We start from the raw sequence: 23,358 nt of genomic DNA, 5'->3' as shown, positions 1-23,358 counted from the left end.
TAAAGAAAGGAGAAGAATCATAATCATTTCAATAGATGTAGGAAAAGCATTTGATGAAATACAACATCCATTCATGATAAAAACCCTCCACAAAGTAGGTTTAGAGGGAACATACCTCAATAATAAAGGGAATATATGAAAAAATCACAGATAATATCATAAGTGGGGAAAAACCAAGAGAAAAACTTCCTGTCTGGTATTGTTGATGCTGACTATTGCCTAGAATTTTAGTTAGGGCAAGCAAGCCAAAATGCTTACATTGGCTCACCTGGACTCTCTTTGTGGCCTGAGCTTTCTCACAAGAGGAGGGGCTAAATTCCAAGTAAGCAGCCTGAGATACAGAACAAGGCAGAAGCTGTGTTGCCTTTTGTAGTCTAGCACACAACATCACATTGACCATATTTGGTTCGTTAGTAGCCAGTCACTAAGGTTAGCCCACAGTCTTTTTTTTTTTTTTTTTTAATGGAGTATTTTAAAACCTATGGACACCTTTAAAGAACCAAATTTTTAGTGTAATTTACCCACCGGCCATAATTTTCATTATTCCTTTCACATGAAAAATACACTCATCTCCTCCTAGTACCTCCGACAAATCTCAGTTATCATGGCATCGGGTTCAGGATGGAGTCCAAGATCTTGCCATCTTAATCAGATGCAGCAGGGATAAGGTGCCGGGGTTGTGTAGTCCCTTGAGTGCAAGTCTTCTCAATAGGAATGAAGACTTGAGAATTAAAGAGACAGTTCTCTACTATTGAAAACACAACATTCTGGTAACTTGCTAAAGACTCTTACATTCAGAAAGAAGATGGAAGTCACACTAGACCATAGCAGGTTTGAAATGCAGCCTAATGCATGCTATCAGTTCTTCAGTTAGGACTTAGTCTTAACTATGGAAATTTTTCTTCATGGCTCTTTGCTGTCTGTCCTTAAGAAATTACTTGTGTTTGCAGCTGTGTTTTCAGCCTGCTTCCTCCCTGTGGGACTTCTAAGACCCAAAGGCCTATTTTCAATCTGTGCTATCTAGGTCTCTTTTAGTCCAGACTCACAAACAGTGTTTTTGATGCTGTAATTTTCTTAACTTTTTGAGTTTTTCTGTGACTATCAATGGACTTTATGTCAGTAGAAAAGCCACTCCCCCAGGTCTTTTTGAGATAAACTTTTCACCTGAGGTCTCCTGTGAAGCTCATACTCTTAAGATCCTTAAAGAAATTTGAGGCATACCTTAAGTCCTTCTGAGGTCTTAACAAAACATTTTATAGTCTTGGCTTCATCCATAGGCCATGTTTTCCTGGATTTGTTCTTGACCTAGAATCCATTTCTTTATTTTAGCATTATTTGACAATTCAGCATATGGAAAGGCTATAAATGTGGAAAAAATATTTGAACCCAGTTAGTCCTGGTTCTTTCATACTGAATAGACCTTCTTTAGTTTATCTTTCATATCAATTTTACTTTCAAATGGTTTGTGGCACGAGTTACTTTTCCTCTAGTGTCATTTTCTTCAATTACCTAGAACCCTTGCTGTCAGCCTCTTCAAGGGCCATCAGGTTTCCACTAACAGTCTCTTGGAAGCTCTTTTGGTTTTCATTCTTACTTTTCTCTACATCCTTTCAGGTTCCACCTACCTCTTGGTTCAAAGGAGGTTTAGGTTTAATTTTTTTTAATGGCAGCACCCTATTTTTAATATCAGTTATCTGTGCCAGTTATTTATTGCTGCATAATAAACCACCTCAAAACCTAGTTGCTCAAAACAGCATTTATTTGGTTCACAAGTGTTTAGTTTAGGCAAAGCTGAATAAGGCCAACTCATTTCTTCTTCATTTGGTATCACCTGAGATGATTGGAAGCTGGGGACTAGAATCATCTAAAACCATGTTCATATAAATGTTTGGCCGTTGAGGCTGGCTTTTGCTAGGATGTTAGCTGAGTCAGTCTCAGCTGAAATGTCTACATGAAGACACACCAGGTGGCCTGGGCTTCCCCACAGCAGCTAGATTCTAAGGGTTAGTTTCCCTAGAAAAAGAATGTCAATGGAAGCTATATCACACTTTTTAACCTAGTCTTAAAAATTACACAGCAGTTCTGCTGAATTCTATTCACTGGAAACCAGTTACTAAGGTCAGCACATTTTAAGGGGTGGGATTATCATGGGAGAAGTGTCAAAAAATTTATAAAACCGCCACATCCACTCACCTTGTCTTATCAATCATATCCAGAAGAAAGAAGTTCTTCCCAACTCAGCATCAGTGAAAATCTGTCAGGTTTTTGGTTGTTTTTGTTGCTTAGTATGTTCTCTTGTTTTGTGGGAAGTAACAGAGGATTATAAGATAACACTATTCAATTAGGTATTCTTTTTTTTTTTTTTTTTTTGTCCAAAAGTATATGATTCATCTCACTAAATTTTTATACTGAGAGGTGTGATTTCTTAACCCTGAGAATCATTTCTCCTGGGAGTGCAATTCAAATTAGTGTAAATCATTTGTAATTCAGAAAAAAGCTTGTGGCATTAGAATCAGTAATTATAGATTCAATAATTAGAGTCTTATTTTCAAAGGCTTCTCTTAGGAAGCATTTATTTTCTCAGACCTACATAAGTCAATATGATATTACTAAAACTTCTTAAAAATTAATGGAGTATTGAGACAACCGAGTGGCTCAGTGGTTTGAATATCTGTCTTCGGTTCAGGGCATGATCCTGGGGTCTTGGGATCGAGTCCTTCATCGGGCTCCCTGTGGAGCTTGTATCTCTGCCTCTCTCTCTCTTTCTCTATGTCTCTCATGAATAAATAAATTTTTAAAAAGTATGGCATGTTAGGATGGGGGAAAGGGTAAGAGACTTTCTTTTCTTTTTTAAAATTTTATTTAAGGGATCCCTGGGTGGTGCAGCGGTTTAGTGCCTGCCTTTGGCCCAGGGCGCGATCCTGGAGACCCGGGATCAAATCCCACGTCGGGCTCCTGGTGCATGGAGCCTGCTTCTCCCTCTGCCTGTGTCTCTGCCTCTCTCTCTCTCTGTGTGACTATCATAAATAAATAAAAATTTAAAAAAAAATTTATTTAAATTAAATGCCTGTATAAGAGAGTTTCTACTAAGAGGTGACTTACAGGTATTTTATGGAGGAAATATCCAAAGCAGTCATAGAAAAATAAAAGCATAAAATGAAGTACAAATGTTGTGTGGCAAAGACAATGATAGCAGAAATCTATTTTAGTAACTCCTAGTGGTTTTAACTTTGTTCTTAATTTTCTAAGTTCTTCAAGGTTTCACATTTTAAGACTCTACTACAATATAGATTATATTTTATTGCAAATGAGTTTATTTTTAAAATGGGAGCACCTGGCTGACTTACACTTTAGAGCATGTGACTCTCTTTTTTTAAGATTTTATTTATTTGTTCATGGGAGGCACAGAGACACAGAGAGAGGCAGAGACACAGGCAGAGGGAGAAGTGGCCCCATGCAGGGAGCCTGATGTGGGACTCGATCACGGGTCTCCAGGATCATGCCCCAGGCTGATGGTGGCACTAAGCCACTGAGCCACCAGGGCTGCCTGAGCATGTGACTCTTGATCTCGGCATTATGAATTTGAGCCTACGGTTCAGTACAGAGACTTAAAAATAAAATGTTTAAAAATAATGTTGGTTATAGTTTTTAATTAAACTATTTTCACTCCACTTCCAAACTGTATTGTTTTATTCATGCAGATTGATGATCTTACAGCAAAACTGGAAACTGAATCTTCAAGGTGTCTACACCTGGACGCAAAAAATCAAGTTCTTCAACAAGAGTTATTATCTATGAAAGCAACAGAGAGGAAATGTGAAAAACTAGAAAAGAATAAAAAGAAGTTGGAACAAAAAGTAGTAAACCTCAGAAGTCATTTAGAAGTCAATGTGGTAGAACGCAGTCAAGTAGAAAAGTATAAACGGGAGATTGAAGAGAGAGCAAGATTGGTTATAGTAGAAAAATTAAAAGAAGTCAATCTATTTTTACAGGTTAATTTATTAATTTATTAATCTGTATGTGATATGCTTGCATTTATTTCACTACAAATTACACTTTGGTTATATGCATTGTGTATGCTGCCTCTGCTTCCTTTATAGCAATCTGTTTGGTAGATTTCTGGAGGCATTCGTTCCTCCCTGTAAAGATTTCTGTTTTCATCATTATTCTCACTAAATTGATCTCCTGAGAATCACTTTATTTTTAAGACCAGTTTGTATGAATCAAGACTATTAAGAGGAAAAGAAAAAAATTGTGATTTAAAACTTTTACCATGGAGTGTCTGGGTGGCTCAGTTGGTTAAGCAGCAGACTCTTGATCTCAGCTCAGGTCTTGGTCTCATGCTTGTGAAATCAAGCCCTGCACTGGGCTCCGTATTCCATTCCTGGGTTATTCTTCTTTTTTTAAGATTCTATTTATTTTTTTAATTTACTTATTTATTTATTGAGCATGAGCAGGGGGATTGGCAGAGGGAGAGAAAGAATCCTGGGCAGATTCCATACTGGTTGTGACATTGGGCTTGGCCTCAGGACCCCTGAGAACATGCTCTGAGAAGAAATCAAGAATCGGGTTATTCTTAGGTTGTATTATGCACTTTTTAAAATTTTTAATTGATTCTCTTGTTCTTTGAATTATCAGATCACACTAGTACTAATATAAGAATGATTGAACTTTATTTTTATCATTCAGATTTAATTCAGGTGACATTGATGATAAATATTTTACACTTAACTTTTTTTTTTTTTTTTCAAATTCCTCTCTGAATCATTGACTCACAGCTAAAGGAAAGAAATATACTATAATTTTCCAGGTTATAGCTGTTTTAAAACTGTGCTTTTAATTTGCTTTAGACACAAGCAGCATCTCAAGAAAACTTAGAACAGTTAAGAGAAAGTAATAATGCTTCAATAAGAGGTCAACTGGAACTCAGAATTAAAGAGCTAGAATCTGAAATATCCAAAATCAAAAATTCTCAAGAAGATAAAGCAGAATTGGAAAAATACAGGCAACTCTACCTAGAAGAATCAAAAATTCGAATGTCATTGACAAATAAACTGAGCAAGTAAGTTAAAACAGAATCATAGAAAATAGATTTAGCTTATTAATTTGTCTCTAAAGCATAATTTTTATGGAGATGGGTTTATGAGATGAGTAGGAAGTGAGGAAGTGAAAACCAACTGAATAGTATAATTTTGGAAAATAATGTTTGTAAATAAACTTACCTTTATATATTCATCCAGGACAGTTAGCCTCTCTCCTCCATTTTTTTTTTTTTTTTGGTTTTATATGACTTTATTTTTCCCCCTTAATATTCTCAGTTAATCTGGTCTCATCGTCTTTACAAACTAATTGTTTAAAGCTTTATAATTTAGACAGCATACTATTATAAAATTGTCAGAATTACCCTAAATAGAAATATTAGTGAGTTTATTTTTAGAAGATTACATCTTTAACCCAAAAGATCAAGTGCCAATACTGCACATCCTGGCAGATTGGTAAATTAACTTTCTTGATTGTATCTTTGGTATTATTACTAGAGAGCCTTGGGGGTGGGGGGAGGGAAACTATCCTTTGTAGCTTTTCTAATTTATATAAAGGTGTACATGTGAAATACAGAAAGATTCACATACGGGTGAAAGGCAGTATAAATCCCAAAGTGGTGATACCTGGGTGGCTCAGAGGTTGGGTGTCTGCCTTTGGCTCAGGGCGTGATCCTGGTCCAGGGATCAAGTCCCGCATCAGGCTCCCTGCAGGGAGCCTGCTTCTCCCTCTGCCTGTGTCTCTGCCTCTGTGTCTCATGAATAAATAAATAAAATGTTAAAAAATAAATAAATAAATAAATAAATAAATAAATAAAAATAAATCCCAACGTGGATAAAAATAGCATCATGGTGGGCATGAGGGGGCGTGTGGAAGACAAAAAGGGCAGATTCTACCTCCAGGGTCTTGGTAACTATTATCAGCTAATTGCCTCTGGAGCTGTTTCAGTCCTTTCTGATCACAGCTCTGTGATCAACCTGGCCCCTAGAGATTATTGGTCTGAGGTATTCCTCGGTGCCAAATACTCAATTTCTCTGAGGTAATGAGTGAAATGTACAAGAGTGGTGAAAGCACAATCTTGAAAATGTCTTTGAGGGATGGTTTATTTTTATGTCTCTAAACTGGTTTACTAGATATAAATATGTGTAATGGCATCCTCCAGAATCTTGTAATTACAGCCATTCCAGAAGGTAGCAAGTATTACCTGTCAATCCATGTACATCACGGACAGCCATTTCTTTCCCTCCCCTAATTTGAATTTCTTGTTAGTTAGGAATCCCTAGAATCATATATACTCCTTTGGAACAGTTTTAAACCTATGGTTATATATAGTAGCTCTGCTCTGTCACATTTTCAGCATTAAAACACTGTTTAATGGCACATTCTGTTTACTATCTGGAAACTTAAAAAAATGCAGGTCATTTAGGAATGATTTGGAGAAAAATGAAACACTAAGCATTTGTGTTGTGTAATCTTCACAGGACTAGTGAGAGGCTGGCAGATATCACTACCAAATATCTGGTGGAGAAACAGCAGAACAGACCTTTCCACAGCACTCTTACTATGAGACCCGTCTTGGAACTGCCTTATGTTGGAAATCTGACTAGTAGTTTACTGCTGGATAGAAATGTTACTCCAAGAGAAAATGTAGTGATTCCTACCTCAAGCTCGCGCCCTTCAAATAACAGCATTGATACTTACTTGACCAAGGTCAGTTATATTATCTTTTCTTTTCTTGAGTTTCAGATTTCCAATAAAATTTTTGTTTTTACTTTGGTGAAATTCTGAGTTAACTGAATAATGCTCAGTAAGTAAAAGTGATACTTGTTTGTGCTAATAAGGAAATAGGACAGAAATTTTATGGTATTTTTTTAGTTCCTGGAGCTCTTATTTTCAAGAGATACCAATTATTAATTTTATTCAATAAATACAACTAAACTAACACAGTCTATCTTATTATTTTTAAAAGATTTTATGTATATGAGAGAGAAGAGACTGTGCTCACAGGCCAGGCAGGGAGAGAGGCAGAGAGAGGGGGAGAATCTCAAGCAGACTCCCCACTGAGCATGGAGCCTGACTCGGGGCTTGATCCCATGACTCCAAGATGATGATCTGAGCTGGAATCAAGAGTTGAATGCTTAACCAACTGAACCACCCAGGCACCTCCAAATGGACCCATTTTAAATTTCTTGAAATGCTATGTTAAATTGGATTTTGGAAAGTAAATATTATTACATACTAACCAGAAGTACACTTAGATGCTTTAACTTATTTTCTGATTAGCAATAGTTTATAAGAAGTTCAAAGCTTGTTGTAACCCAAATTTTCCACCCCTGTACATAGTGAATGATTAGAATCCAAATGCTTAACCATGTAGGGATGTTTATTATTTTAACAATTCCATGGTAAGTCCTTTTTATGAATTAAATAAACTTGTAACACTAAAAAGATTGATTTTTCTTTTTATGTTATATGTTTTGGGGGCACCTGTGTGACTCAGTGGTTGAGCATCTGCCTTTGACTCAGGTCGTGATCCAGGGATCCTGGGATTGAGTCCTGCATCAGGCTCCCTGTAGGGAACCTACTTCTCCCTCTGCCTATGTCTCTGCTTCTCTCTCTGTGTTTCTCATGAATAAATAAATAAAAGCATTTTCTTACATGAGAGTACATCCTTAATTGCTTTCTTATAACACTTTTTTTTTAACTTATATTCTATTTCAATTTTTACAAAATGGCTTGTTGAGCAAATGTAGATATTTTCTAAATAAGTAAGTCAAGCAAATATTTTATTTTATTTATTTTATTTTATTTTATTTTATTTTATTTTATTTTATTTTATTTTATTTTATTGAGAGAGAGAAAGGGAACAGGTGGTAAAGGGAAAGAGAGAAGAGAGAATCTTAGGCAGGCTCCATGCTCAGAGTGGAGCCCGGTCTCATTGCCTGAGCCAAAATCAAGAGTCTGACACTTCACTGACTGAGCCACCCAGGCACCCCACAAATATTTGGATATTTAAAATGAAATTCACGTATATTTACCTTGATGCCATCACTTGAATGATTGATGACTAAGATGACAGTGATAGGGAGTCTTTAAATAGCAACTCATTTCCATGGTGTATCATTGTTATTAAAATACCCATTTCAATCAATGTACATAGGCTTATGATTTCGATAGTATATTCATAGTTTTATTAATGTAGAGAAAGGTAGCATAGGCTCATGTTAAATGAGGCCTCAGTCTTGATCTTTCATTCGGCTTCCTTGTCTTCTTGCTCTCTTCTCTTCTGATGACTTTTAGTATTATGTTTGGGTGCCTTTCTTCTTTATTGTGTATCTATTATAAATATTTGGTTTGTGATTACCATGAAGTTCATATAAAACATCCTATGTATGTATAGCAATCTCTTTTAAGTTGATGGTTACTTCAGCTCAAACAGATTTTGAAAACACTGAATTTTTACACCCTGCCTTGTTTTATATATTTGATGTCATAGTTTACACCTTTGTATTTTGTGTATCCCTTAACTAGTTACTGTAGATGTAATTGATATTATTGCTTTTGTCTTGTAACCTTCATACTGGCTTTATAAAAATGATTGCTCTATTACCTTTACTCTATGTTTGCTTTTACTATAAAACTGTCTCTTATAATTTTCTTATTTCTGGTTATGGTGGTTTTTTTTTTCTTTCTTTCTTTCTTTCTTTCTTTCTTTCTTTCTTTCTTTTTCTTTCTTTCTTTCTTCTCTTTTATTTTATTTTATTTTATTTTTTTTTGAGAGCAGAGTGAGTGAGAGAACACAAGTAAAGGATGAGGGAGAGGGAGAAGCAGACTCCCCTCTGAGCAGGGAGTCCCTTGCAGAGCTTGATCCCAGGGTCCTGGGAGATTCTTCACTCACTGAGCCACCCAGGTACCCTGGCCTTTTGTTTTCTGATTAAAGGAGTCCTTTTAACATTTCTTATAAGGCCTATTTAGTTGTGATGAACTCCTTTAAGTTTTATTTGTCTGGGAAACTCTATCTTTCTTTCAGTTCTTGTTATAAACCTTGCCAAGAATATCCTAGGTTTTTTCCTCTTAGCACTTGGAAAATATCATGCCACAATTTCTGCTGAAAAATCAGCTGATATCCCTGTGGTGGTTCGCTTTTATATAACTAGTTGCTTTTCTTTTTTCTCTTTTTTCTGCTTTTAAGATTCTCCTTTTCTCTTTAATTATGTGTCTTGATGTGATCCTCTTTGAGTTCCTTTTATTTGGGACTGTCAATGCTTCCTGGGCCTGGAGGCCTGATTTCTCCCCCAGGTTAGGGAAGTTTTTAGCTATTATTTCTTCAAATAAGTTCTTCATCCTTTTCTCTCTTCTTTTTCTGGGACCTCTCTAATGTGAATATTATTACACTTGATGCTGTCCCAGAGGTTGCCTTATCTTAGTTCTTCAAATTCTTTTTTCTTTTTGCTTTTCAGCTTAGATGATTTTTACTACCTTATCTTGCAGATTGCTGATCTGTTCTTCACATCTTTTAATCTGCTGTATGTTGTGTCTGGTGTATTTTTCATTTCAGTTATTGTATTCTTTTCCTCTAATTGGTTCTCTTCTATATTTTCTCTTTGTTGAAGTTCTCACTGAATCCGTCCATTCTTCCAAGTTTGCTGAGCATCTTTATGACCATTACTTTGAACTCTTTATCAGGTAGACTATTTATCTCTGTTTCATTTAGTTATTTTTGTGAGGTTTTGTCTCGTGGCCTTATTTTTTCATTTGTAACATACTCCTCTGTCTCCTCATTTTGTCTGACTTTCTCTGTTTTATTCTAAAATTGTTCTTTCCAAATTTTCCCTCTTTAAAATACATTGCTTTCAACAATGAATGTTAGTTATAAAGTCAAGCAAGAAGAAAACTTTTTTTTTTTAGAAAACATTTTTATAAGTGTTGTGTGGTCATTTTTCTCATTGGAGCTGTGGTGGGGTAGGTGACAGATGACAGTGCTCTTCTTTTTCTGAGTTCAGAGCACAGGAGTCAGGCAGATGGAGTTAAACTTAGCTTTGTTACTAATACATACTAACAGATTGGAGAATGTGGTTTGGGTGGGTATGTAGCCACAGTGGGCTTCCCAATTCTTTATCCCAAATTAGGCACTTCCCCACACAGTCATTAATGGAGGAAACAAATGTTTGATGCCCATCCCACAAAGAAGAGAGCAGACCTGAATTCATGTTACCATGCGTGAGCACATCTTTTCCAAAAAGGGATTTGGAGTCTCATAAGTACTGCTTAGTGCCTTCTCCCCAATTCACCCATTAGGTAAATCTCCCTTCCTATTCTGAGGAAGGTAGAGATAAGTCCACTTGTGGGTCATGATGGTTTACCTGGATTTCTGACTGGATTTAAATTAAAGTTAGTCATGTCTTTTGTACATACCAAATCTCATAATGATGAGAAGTTGGACAGAGTATATTAGATGGTAAAGAGAAATCTGCTTTGTGTTTATTTATTTTTTTATTTATTTTGTATTTTATTTATGATAGTCATACAGAGAGAGAGAGAGAGAGGCAGAGACATAGGCAGAGGGAGAAGCAGGCTCCATGCACCAGGAGCCTGACGTGGGATTCGATCCTGGGTCTCCAGGATCGCACCCTGGGCCAAAGGCAGGCACCAAACTGCTGCACCACCCAGGGATCCCTGCTTTGTGTTTAATAATCCACAACATAGATAACTCATTTGTTGATTGATTTTGGTAAACCAAGTTTTATTTGGAGGAAATGAATAATTCTTTAAAGGAAGAATATTCTCCATTTCAGCTTCTTTGTTTCAACTAAAGATTTTCTCCTTCAGGTTCCCTGTCTTATGCTTTAAAAAATTTGTGCTTATAAATGGAGTATATTAACTGTTACTAATAGGAGTTAAGATCATTTCTATGGCTTTATTTTTATTCATGACTTTAAAATTTATAATTTAATTAGAAAGCTGTTTTGTGCCTCATGCCTAGACATTATTGACCCACATGCCAAACTTTTATGTGTTCATTTACTGTCAGTTATGGTTAAAAATGTAGGTATTTTTCCTGAAGGTGATGAAGTAACTGGCATAAAACTCTAGGCCCTGGGAAGACCGAAAGCACATTCCTGGCCTGCAGCTCTGCTTTTTTGACCTGAGGCAAACTGCAATCTCTATGAGGCCCTTTTTATCTCTTATGTAAAATTAGGGACTTTGACTAAATTAGTGTCTTTGATGCCTTTGGGAAAATTTTTTTTCCAAAGAATGGAACATAATTTTTTTTTTTGGCATTAAACTGTATTATATAAAGCAGAGACAAGTGGAGCTGTGTAGCTAAAAGAGAGATGAGACTATAGCTGTAGACTTTTTGTGCCTCAATCCTACAGTGTCCCCAATGGAACCTTAGATTTCTATGATTGGTAGTTTGAAAACTAACTGCTATGAGAAAATCCTTTTAATTAATAAATCTTTGAATTAAAATTTACTGGTATGTTGTTTTTATGTGTATAATTTTCTTACCCCCCTATGTTTTTGGCAAATGGAAAAATATAAATAAAATTGCAAATATGTTCTATTAGTGGATTTCAAGCTATTTCTACCATCTAACTCAATTCTCACTTGGAAATAAACAAAGGTCACAGAAGTAAATATTTAAGGCAGCCCCGGTGGTGCAGCAGTTTACCGCCGCCTGCGGTCTGGAGTGTGATCCTGGAGACCCGGGACAAGTCCCGTGTCGGGCTCCTGGTGTGGAACCTGCTTCTCCCTCTGCCTGTGTCTCTGCCTCTCTCTCTCTCTCTCTCTCTCTCTCTCTCTCTCTCTCTCTGTCTCTATGAATAAATAAATAAAATCTTTTAAAAAAAAGAAGTAAATATTTAGAAAAGGTGCTTTTGGGAAAAAGATAATTACATTACATTGGTAGTTCCTTAAGCAAATGAAGGCAGGCACTTTACTGATTGAGCCACCTAGGTACCACTTAGTACCGTATTTAGACACTATTTTGGGCATTCAATGACAGGATACCTTTTATAAGAAAAGTCTAAGCAAGAACATTCTAGACAGGAATATTTGTAATATACAGTTGATCTTTGGCCAACATGAAATTGAACTGTGCACGTCTAGTTTGCCTACACATGGACTTTCTTTGTGTATTGTACTGTATTTTCTCTTATGTTTTGCTCAACAACATTTTTTTGTCCAGATCATTTTATTTTAAGAATATATTGTAAAATACATGTAATGTACTCACCATGTGTTAATGAATGGTGTTATCAGTAAGGCTTCCCATCACCAGTAGGCTATTAGTAATTAAGTTTGGGAGAATCAGAAATCATACAGAGTTTTCACTGCAAAGGCGTAAGTGCCCCTAATCCCTGTGTTGTTCAAGGGTCAACAGTAGTTTTAAATATTCCCAATTATTTCATAATTAAGTAGATAATTATAAGTATAGTAAGTCAAATGTTTCAAGAATTGGTCCTAATTTATAGAAAGGAAACAAAGTTACAATTAAAATTTCTTTTCCTTTTTTCTAATTCTAGAAACTTATCAATGAGAAGCTAAGTTTGAAAACTGGTCCTAGCTTATATTCTTTCCTGTCCTCAAACAGATTTTCTGAAATCTGTGTCCACGTGAAATCTATCAGTCATCATATAGATAACAAAATATTTTTACTCAATATTGCCAGTATAATTTCCACATGATTTTATGATAGTACCACTTTCTTCATTTTATGTATTTAAGAGTCTGTGCTGGAAAATAGAGCATACAACATACCTTAAGATTTTATTTTTCTAGAAGTGGAAAGCTCATTCTGAGGAATAATTTATTAAAGCAAATAACTGATCAAACTTTCATAAAGGGCACTTATTCCTGAAAATCATAAAGTATTACATTAAGTGTAAAATGACTCTTGTTTAAACTTTTTGTCTTTGGCCAGGGCCTGATCCTGGAGACCCGGGATCGAATCCCACATCAGGCTCCCTGCATGGAGCCTTCTCCCTCTGCCTGTGCCTCTGCCTCTCTCTCTCTCTCTGTGTCTCTCATGAATAAATAAATGAAATCTTTTAAAAAATAAAAAGATAAACTTTTTGTAACAATAAGATCAAACAATATTCTTCAGAAGTTATGTCTATTATTTGACATTCCTAATTCCATTTGTTTATTTACTGATTTTTATTTAAATTCAATTAATTAGCTTATAATATATTCTTAGTTTCAGAGGTAGAGTTCATTGATTTATCCGTCTTATACCCAGTGCTCATTCCATCACATGCCCTCCTTAATGCCCATCACCCACTTACCCACCCAACCCAACTCTTTCCCCTACAGCAACCTACAGTTTCCTATGATTAAGAGTGTCTTCTGATGGGTAGGAAATACCAGAAAAGGAGACAGAACATGGAAGATTCCTAACTCTGGGAAACGAACTAGGGGTGGTACAAGGGGAGGAGGGTGGGGGTGGGGGTGACTGGGTGGCGGGCACTGAGGGGGGCACTTGATGCGATGAGCACTGGGTGTTATTCTGTATGTTGGCAAATTGAACACCAATAAAAAATAAATTTATTTAAAAAATAAAATAAAATGCTTCCATTAAAAAAAAAAAGAGTGTCTTCTGGTTTGTTTCCCTCTCTGCTGTCATCTGTTATTTTTCCATCTCTTCCCCTATGCTACTCTGTCTTGTTTTTAAAGTCTGCATATGATATGATAATGTGTCATGACAAAAAAACATGATGATTGTCTATGATTGACTTATTTTGCTTAGCATAATATCTTCTAGTTCCATCCACATTATTGTAAATGGCAAGATTTCATTCTATTTTTGCAGGAGAGTAATATTCCATTCTATGTATACCACATCTTCTTTATCAAGTCTTCTGTCGATGGGCATCTGGATCTCTTTCTATAGTTTGGCTATTGTCAATATTGCTGCTATAAACATAGGGGTGCATTTGCCCCTTTAGATCACTGACAAAGTGATCTTTGGGATAAATGCCTACTAGTGCTGGGTCATACATAGGTAGCTCTGTTTTCAACTTTATGAGGAACATCTGGTACTGCTTTCCAAATGGCTGCACCAGCTTGCATTCCCACCATAGCAAAATAGGGTTCCCCTTTCTCTGCATCCCTGTCAACATCTGTCATTTCCAGACTTGTTCATTTTGGCCATTCTGAAGGGTGTGAGAGGATATCTCATTGTGATTTTAATTTGTATTTCTCTGATGCCAAGTGATGTTGAGCATGTTTTCATGTGTCTGTTGGCAATTTGTATATCGTATTTGGAGACATCTGTTCTACCCATTTCCTAATTGGATTATTTTTCTTTGAGTGTTGAGTTTGAGTAGTTCTTTATAAATTTTGTATATCAGCCCTTTATTTACTAAGGCATTTGCAAATATCTTCTCCCATTCTGTCAGTTGTCTTTTGGCTTTCTCAACTGTTTCCTTGCTGTGCAAAAGCTTTTTATCTTGATGAAGTCCCAGTAGGTCATTTTTGCATCTGGTGAAATGTCAAGTAAGTTGCTTCAGCCGCGGTCACAGAGGTTGCTGCCTGCATTCTCCTCTAGGATTTTGATGGATTCCTGTCTCACAATTGGAGGCTTCATCCATTTGAGTCTACTTTTGTGTACAGTGTAAGAAAATGTCCAGTTTCATTCTTCTACATGTGGCTGTCTGATTTTCACACACCATTTGCTGAAGGGATTGTCTTTTCTTCATTAGATCTTCTTTCCTGCTTCATTGAAGATGACCATAGAGTTGAGGGTCCATTTCTAGGTTTTCTCTTCTGGTCCATTGATCGACGTGTCTGCTTTTGTGCCAGGACCATCTCCTCTTGATCACAGCTTTGCAATAGAGCTTGAAGACCAGCTTATGATGCCACCAGCTTTGGCTTTCTTTTTCAACATTCCTTTAGGTATTTGGAGTCTTTTGGGTTCCAAACAAATACTAGTATTATTTACTCCAGCTCTATGAAAAAAAGTTGCTGGTATTTTGATAAGGATTGCATTGAATGTATGTATAGATTACTTGAGCTAGCATAGCATTTTAATAATAATTGTCCATCCAATCCATGAGCATGGAATGGTTTTCCAGTTTTTTACATCTTTCTCAATTTCTTTCCTAAATGTCCTATCGTCTTCAGAGTACAGATCCTTTGCATCTTTGGGTAGGTTTGTTCCTAAGTATCTTATGGTGTTTGGTGCAATGGTAAATGGAATTGACTCCTCAGATTCTCTTTCTTCCATCTCATTGTTACTGTATAGAAATGCAACTGATTTCTGTGCATGGATTTCATATCTGGCTGCTTTGCTGAATTCCTGTCTGAGTCCTAGCAATGTTGGGGTGGAATCTTTTGGGTTTTCCACATGGGATATCTAATGTCCTCTGTGAAGAGTGAGAGTTTGACTTCTTTTCTGATTCATATGCCTTTTTATTTCTTTTTGTTGTCTAATTGCTGAAGCTAGGACTTCTGGTAGTACTATGCTGAACAACACTGGTAAGAGTGGACCTCCCTGTCGTGTTTCTGACCTTAGCAGCAAAGCTCTTGGTTTTTCCCCATTAACAATGACATTGAGTGTGGGCTTTTTGTAGATGGCTTTTAAGATATTGAGATATGCTCCACCATCCCTGCACTGTGAAGAGTTTTGATCCAGAAAGAATGCTGTACTTTGGCAAATGTTTTTTTCTGCATCTTTTGAGAGGATCCTATGGTTCTTGTCCTTTCTTTTATTACTGTAGTGTATCACATTGATTGATATGTAGATGTTGAACCACCCTTACAGCCCAGGCATAAATCCCACTTGGATATGGTGAATAATCCTTTTCATGTACTGTTGAATCCTCCCAGCTAGCGTCTTGGTGAGAATTTTGGCATCCATGTTCATCAGGGATACTGGACTGTAATTCTCCTTTTGGGTGGGGTCTTGGTCTGGTTTTGCGATCAGAGTAATGCTGGCCTCACAGAGAGCATTGGAAGGTTTCCCTTCCATTACTATTTTTTATAAACAGCTTCCAAAGAATAGATTAATTCTTCCTGGAATGTGTGGTAGAATTCTCCTGGGAAGCCACCCGGTCTTGGACTCTTGTTTGTTGGAAGATTTTTGATGACTGCTTCCATTTCCTTGCTGGTTATGGGTCTGTTCAGGTTTTCTGTGTCTTCCTGTTTCAGTTTTGATAGGAAGGGATCCATTTCTTCTAGATTGCCTAGTTTGTTGGCATACAGTTGTTCAGAATGTGTTCTTATAGTTGTTTGTATTTCTCTGGTGTTGGTTGTGATCTGTCTTCTTTCATTCACAATCTTCTTTGGGTTCGTTCTCTTTTTGAGAAGTCTGGCCAGGGGTTTATCTATCTTATTAATTCTGTCAAAGAACCAGCTCCTGATTTCATTGATCTGTTCTACTGTTCCTTTCTTTTCTATTTCATTGATTTCTGCTCTGATCTTTATTCTCTTCTCCTACTGGATTTAAGCTTTATCTGCTGTTTTTTCTCCAGCTCCTTTAGGTGTAAGGTTAAGTTGTGTATTTAGGACCTTTCTTGTTTCTTAAGAAAAGCTTGTATTGCTATATACTTTCCTCTTAGGATGAACTTTGCTGCATCCCAAAAGTTTTGAGCAGTTATGTTTCCATTTTCATTTCTTTCTTTTTTTTTTTATTTTTTATTTTATTTTTTTTTTATTATTTATTTATGATAGGCACACAGTGAGAGAGAGAGGCAGAGACACAGGCAGAGGGAGAAGCAGGCTCCATGCACTGGGAGCCTGACGTGGGTTCGATCCCAGGTCTCCAGGATCTCTCCCTGGGCCAAAGGCAGGCGCCAAACTGCTGCGCCACCCAGGGATCCCCATTTTCATTTCTTTCTATGAGTTTTTAAAATTGTGCTTTAATTCCCTAGTTTGATTCTTTAACCTCTGTGTATTTGAATTCTTGCCAAATTTCCTGTTGTGATCAAGTTCCAGTTTCAAAGCATTATGGTCTGAAAGTATGCAGGGGACGATCCTAATCTTTTGGTACCAGTTGAGGCCTCATTTGTGATCCAGTATGTGATCTGCTGTGGAGAATGTTCCATGTGCACTCGAGAAGAATGTGTATTCTGTTGCTGTAGGATGGAATGCTCTGAAGATATCTGTGAAGTCCATTTTGTGCAGTGTGTCATTCAAAGCCCTTGTGTCCTTGTGGATCTTCTGCTTAGATGATCTGGCCATTGCAGTGAGTGGTGTGTTAAAGTCCCTACTATTATTGTATGACTATCAGTGTATTCCTTTAATTTTGTTATTAATTGGTCTATAAAATGGCCTGGGTGGCTCTGTCGGATGAGCGTCTGCCTTTGGCTCAGGTCATGATCCCAGGGTCCTCGGATTGAGCCCTGACTGGGCTCCCTGTTCAATGGGGAGTCTGCTTCTCCCTCTCCTGCTCCCCCTGCTTGTGTCCCCCACCTCTGTCTCTGTCTTTTAAATCTTAAAGGAAAATTTGTTTCTATAATTGGCTGCTCCCAGTTTAGAGGCATTAATATTTATAATTATTTTATTTCCTTGTTGAATAGGCCCTTTAATTATTTTATAGTGTCCTTCTTCATCTCTTATTGCAGTCTTTGGTTTAAAATCTAATTTATCTGATATAAAGATTGCCAGTCTTTGAGACTGGATATAATCTTTTTAATGTATTGTTGAATCCTCCCAACTAGCAGGGAGGATTCATTCCCATTCCCATTCATTCCCATTCATCCTCCCAAAATGGTAAAAAAAAAAAAAAAAAAAAAAAGCAGAGCTTATATATATATATATATATATATACATTAGTATGAAAAGTGGTTTTCCACTCACTACTTTCAATCTGGTGTTGTCTTGTGTCTAAAATGAGTCCCTTGCAGATAACATATTGATGGCTCTTGCTTTTTTTCCACTCTGATACCATGTGACTTTTGGTTGGGATATCTGGCTTGTTTAGATTCAGAGTAACTTGAAAGATATGAATGTAGTGCCGTTGTATTACCTATAAAGTCCCTGTTTCACTGTATTGTCTCTGCTCCTTTCTAGTCTGTGTTACTTTTGGTCTCTCTGTTTGCTTAAAGTTCCCCCTTTACTACTGCTTGCAGGGCTGGTTTAGTGATAACAAATTATTTTAGTTTCTGTTTGTCCTGGAAGCTTTTTATCTCTCCTTCTATTTTGAATGAGAGCCTTGCTGGATAAAGAAAGTATTCTTGGCTGCATATTCTTCTCATTTAGCACCCTGAATATATCATGCCAGCTCTCTCTGGCCTGTTAGGTCTCTTTGGATACATCTGCTGCCAGTCTAATGTTTCTCTCCTTGTCAGTTCAGGTCCTCTTGTTCCAAGCCCTGTTTGGGATTTTCTCTTTGTCTCTGAAACGTGCAAGTTTTGCTATTACATGTTGAAGTATTGACCTGTTTTATATTGATTTTGAAGAAGGTTCTCTGTGCCTCCTGGCACTTGAATGCCTGTTTCTTTCCCCAAACTAGGGAAGGTCTCTCTGTTTTCATTTGTTCAAATATGCCTTCTGCCCCCTACTTCCTTTTTCTGGGATCCCAATTATCCTAATATTGTTTTTGCTTTATGGTACCACTCATCCCTCAATTTCTCCTGTCATGATCCGGTGGTTTCTTCTCTCTGTTTCTTAGCTTCTTTATTCTCCATTATTTTGTCTTCTATTTCCCTATTTTTATGTTCTGCCTCATTTATCCTAGCAGTTAGGGCCTTCATTTTTTATTGCATCTCACTAATAATAGCCTTTTTTATTTCAACTTGATCAGATGCTAGTTATTTTATTTCTCCAGAAGGCATTCTTTAGTGCCTTCTGTGTGTTTTTAAGCCCAGCTATTATCTTTATTGTCATTATTCTGAACTCTAGCTCCAGCCTCTTACTTATGTCCATACTGATTAGGTTCCTGGCAGTCAGTACTGCCTCTTGTTCCATTTGTTGCAGTGAGTTTTTCCATCTTATCTTTCTGTCCAGAGAAGAATAGATGAACAAGAGAACAAACTACTAAAATAGCAACAAGAACCCCAGAGAAATGTACACTAAACAACTCAGAAGAGACCCAAAACCGATAAAAAGATTTTAAAAGGAGATAATGTAATTAGATAGCTGAACAGAGCAGAACAGTACACTGGATCCTATGTATATTTTTGTCTGTTTGTTAGGAAATTGCATCCCAAAATGGTACAGAAAGAAAACCTTGTATATATACAAAAATAAAATTAGATACAACCAAAGGATAGAATGTAAGTGTAAAAATGGAAATTAAAAGACAAAATAAAAAGATATTATCTGCCAGTTGAACAGAACAGAGCAATATACTATATACTAGGTATATTTTGGTCTGTTTGTTAAAAGAAACTGCATCCCAAGATTGTAAAGCTTGAAAAACTTGTATATATGCAAAAATAAAATTAAATGCAATGAAAGGTTAGAATGTAACTGTAAATATGAAAATTAAGAATGATTTTAAAAAGAATATAATCAGACAGATAAGAATAGAGCACTATACTAGATTCTGGGTGTATTTTAGTGTATTTGGTTTTTTGGGGGTTTTTTTGTTTTTTTTTAATAATAAATATATTTTTTATTGGTGTTCAATTTACCAACATACAGAATAACACCCAGTGCTCATCCCGTCAAGTGCCTCCCTCAGTGCCGGTCACCCATTCACCCCCACCCCCCGCCCTCCTCCCCTTCCACCACCCCTAGTTTCTTTCCCAGAGTTAGGAGTCTTTATGTTCTGTCTCCCTTTATGATATTTCCCTCACATTTCTTCTCCCTTCCCTTATATTCCCTTTCACTATTATTTATATTCCCCAAGTGAATGAGAACATACGATGTTTGTCCTTCTCCGATTGACTTACTTCACTCAGCATAATACCCTCCAGTTCCATCCATGTTGAAGCAAATGGTGGGTATTTGTCGTTTCTAATAGCTGAGTAATATTCCATTGTATACATAGACCACATCTTCTTTATCCATTCATCTTTCGATGGACACCGAGGCTCCTTCCACAGTTTGGCTATTGTTAGTCTATTTGTTAGAATGAAACTACTTCCCAAAATGGTACAGAAAAAAAAAATTCTGTATATTTAAGAATAATATTGAATGCAGTGAAAGGATCGAATGTAACCATAAGAAAGGTAAATTAAAAAATAAGTAAAAGAGTTGATAAATTAAAAAATTGGTTGAAAAGGAAAAAGAAAATTAAAATAGAAAGACTAAGGAGTCATGAGAAATAGCCATGAATTCTATATACTCTTTGCCCCTAGCACTGGAGTTCTGCAGCTCTCTATGATGAGTAAAGTTGGTCTTAGCTGGATGTTGTTGCTGACCTCCTGGGGGAGAGGCCTGTTGCACTGATTCTTAGGTGTCTTTGCTTAGGGTGGGATTGCACCACCCTTGCCTGGGGGCCAAGCCAGGTAAGCAGCTCCAGATTGCTCTCTGTGGCTTTTGTTCCCTGAAGGCTTTCTGGGCAGCTTTAGAGGATGAAAATGAAAATGGCAGCCTCCTAATCTCCAGCTCTGGAGTTGAAAGATCTCACTCCCTATTCTCCCTACTGTGTCTCCCTGGTTTCTGTCTGCACTCTGTATTCACCTAGCCTGTGCACCAGAATTTGTGTCTCAAGCACATGAGCCCTTTTCAATTTTCCAAACTTTGCAGACTCCTGTAGCCCCCATTCACACTTTTCCTCCAGTGGGGAGGAGGAGGTCTTCCCCCAGTTTTGCTGATTTCTGGACCCCTGCTTGGAAAGTGGTCACCTGACTCTTCCTCGGTTTGAGATTTATGGCAACACTGAGCTGAATGCCCACTCCTGAGCTCACTGATTGCAGCTGGCTTCCCCACTCAGATGCCTTGGAAACTGCCATACTCAGGTGCCCCCATTCTTTCTGTGACCCGGGGATCCTGAGACCACACTGTCTGTCCCACCTAGGATGCTGCCCCCTGTTGGCACCTGAGCACCTCTCAGACAGGGATGTCCTCACTGGAACAGACTTCTTAAAAGTTTTGATTGTGCACTCTGCTGCTATATCACTTTCTAGGACTTGGCTTCTGGCTTCCAAAGGCTCCCTGCCCACATGGTTTATCTTCTGATATATGCCTGGGATTCATTTCTCCACACCTCCTACCTTGCAGAAAGAAGTCACTGTTCTATTTGTAGAATTGCAATAATTCTTTTCTTGGTTCTCTGAGTTGACAGGTGTTCAGAATGATTTGATAGCTATGTAGCTGAATTCCAGGCACCAGACTAAACTAGAGTCTCCTACTCCTCCACCATCGTCCTCTTCTTCCAGAAATTTTGTATATTCAGTTTGATCAATATTAATTGTACTTTTTATTATTCCTCTAAATAGCATTACATGTCTCTTCTCAGTTATCCAGATTAAAATAAGTAGGGATTTATTTTATTTATGTGATTATCTTTCTATTTAAGCAATCTGTAACTTTTACTCTCTAAAAGTATTATTTCCAGACCACATTTCATAAGCAAAATATAATTCCTACAATAATATCTCTTGTTTAACTTGCACATTATAAGTAATATTTGACATTTCAGATGCAGCAGATGTTGGAAGAAAATATAACTAGAGAACTAAAAGAAGGTATGTTGCCAAATTTACGAATTTAGATAGTCATTAATTTCTGAAATAAACTACAAATAGTAAATGGCATCCCTTTCCATTATTTAGGTAATAGGTTCTATGTTAAAATTTTTGTATATATCTAATAAAAAATGTCAAACATGAACATAATGAATAACAGATTTATTCTTCATTTGGTCATCATGTTTCACACCTTTTTAAAAATCTGCAAAGTCTATGTGCCTGTTCTCACTTTTGGCTGTAATCTTCCTTCACTTGTGCCATCGCTATGGAACTGTCAATCTGAATGTGGGTGTTCTCAAATTCTTGTTTCTGCTAGTGGTAGAAGACCAAAAAGACCAGACTTGTCTTAGTAATACTTAATTAAGCAATTATATAGTTCATATAGCTGTCCCTTGACAGGTGACATTTCAATCTCCAGCCACTTGTTTTGCCATTGGGTAAAATTCCAAGTTCCTTAGCGTGGAATACAAACACCCAAATCAATTTGGTTCTTGCCACATTGTTGAGCCTTCTCTCGCTATTACCCTACTCTGCTGCTTTGCAGAGAGTAATCTTTCAGGTATCAGCTTACCTATTCCCTTCACTGAAAAGCAGACAACATTGATAGAAAACCAGGATGTCCCTTCTATGTGTTCTTATAATGTCTTGTTTTAAACCTGTCATGGTATATTTGACTCTAGAAATTGCCTGTTTGATTTTTCAGTTTATAGTATATGATTATTCAGGGGTGGACTGTGTCATCGTCTTGCAATTTCATCTTGTAATGAGAAAACCAGAAGCTCTAGTGTTTATCCACAGTAGTAATTAATTCAGTGGGCAATCGTGAGCAAACTATATTTAATAGTAATCTTGTATTTTATATTGTAGTTTATGTAGATATTTTTCATTTTTAACATTCATAAGATTCCAACTTTTTTATACTAACTTGTGGTTAACTACAAAGTATTTCAGATAAAGAATATAAATCTTCCTTTTTCTTTTCAGCTGCTGGTGAACTTGAATCAGGATCCTGTAGATCCTTTTCTTTAGGATCTACTGATGAATCAAATCTAAATCAACATCTAGTACTGCAAGCATCACAAGAATATGTAGAGATTTTAAAGAAAAATTATATGATCTGAAAGATCTATAATAAAAGTTTATTACCTAGATATTTAATATAACATTTTAATTGTTTCCCAGTAAATATCTGATGTACGAAAATCTTTATTAAAGGAAAATGTTTTTTGTATCGTGTGTAATAAAAGTTTATATACTATTTTAAGCTGTTTCTTGGCATCTAATTAACTTTTAAGCATATTTTGTACGTGGAAACTAGCATGCTTCAGTCTGCCCAAGTACCAGCCTTTTAAATAGCACCTAAACAACCAAGTTGTCAATATTTCAGTGGTGTTAACTGATAGCTTTTTTGTATTTTACAGTTTCTATTACTGTACCTATGGCTTTAGACAGACATCATTTTGATATATTGCTGCTAAGGCTATCACCAATGGTACATGTAATACAATTTTTATAATGCCATAAATCCTGTGTATAATTTTAATTTTAAATATTATTCATAGCTCTTTCCTCATGGTGAGATAAGATTTGCCTAAGGCTTTTTACCTTTTCTGTTTATTTTTTATTTACTTTTTGAGAACAGTCTTAAAATTAGAGAAAAGTAAAAATAAAGAAAAAGAACTTTTCCCCAAAAACCTTTGGAAGTAAATTGTTAAATTATGCCCAACTCCTGTAG

The 23,358-nt window shown here is 36.6% G+C and overlaps 1 protein-coding gene across 4 annotated transcripts in view; it reads left to right on the top strand.

Moving 5' to 3' along the window:
• LOC140633284 (ankyrin repeat domain-containing protein 26-like) overlaps positions 1-22,887 on the top strand; it is a 114,963-nt gene extending 92,076 nt beyond the window's left edge. For all 4 annotated transcript variants that reach the window (XM_072825607.1, XM_072825610.1, XM_072825608.1 and 1 more), the window contains 5 exons: positions 3,702-3,992; positions 4,851-5,062; positions 6,522-6,750; positions 21,575-21,620; positions 22,608-22,887. In XM_072825607.1, coding sequence (XP_072681708.1) covers positions 3,702-3,992; positions 4,851-5,062; positions 6,522-6,750; positions 21,575-21,620; positions 22,608-22,744 — 915 coding nt within the window. In that variant the 3' untranslated portion in view covers positions 22,745-22,887. The remainder of the gene's footprint in view (positions 1-3,701; positions 3,993-4,850; positions 5,063-6,521; positions 6,751-21,574; positions 21,621-22,607) is intronic.
• The last annotated feature ends 471 nt before the right edge of the window (positions 22,888-23,358 follow it).

Source organism: Canis lupus, chromosome 5, assembly GCF_048164855.1.
Source record: "Canis lupus baileyi chromosome 5, mCanLup2.hap1, whole genome shotgun sequence".
Taxonomy (NCBI): Eukaryota; Metazoa; Chordata; class Mammalia; order Carnivora; family Canidae; genus Canis; species Canis lupus.
The sequence above is the reverse complement of the archived record's forward strand: the minus strand, read 5'-3'. Positions and strand labels throughout refer to the sequence as shown.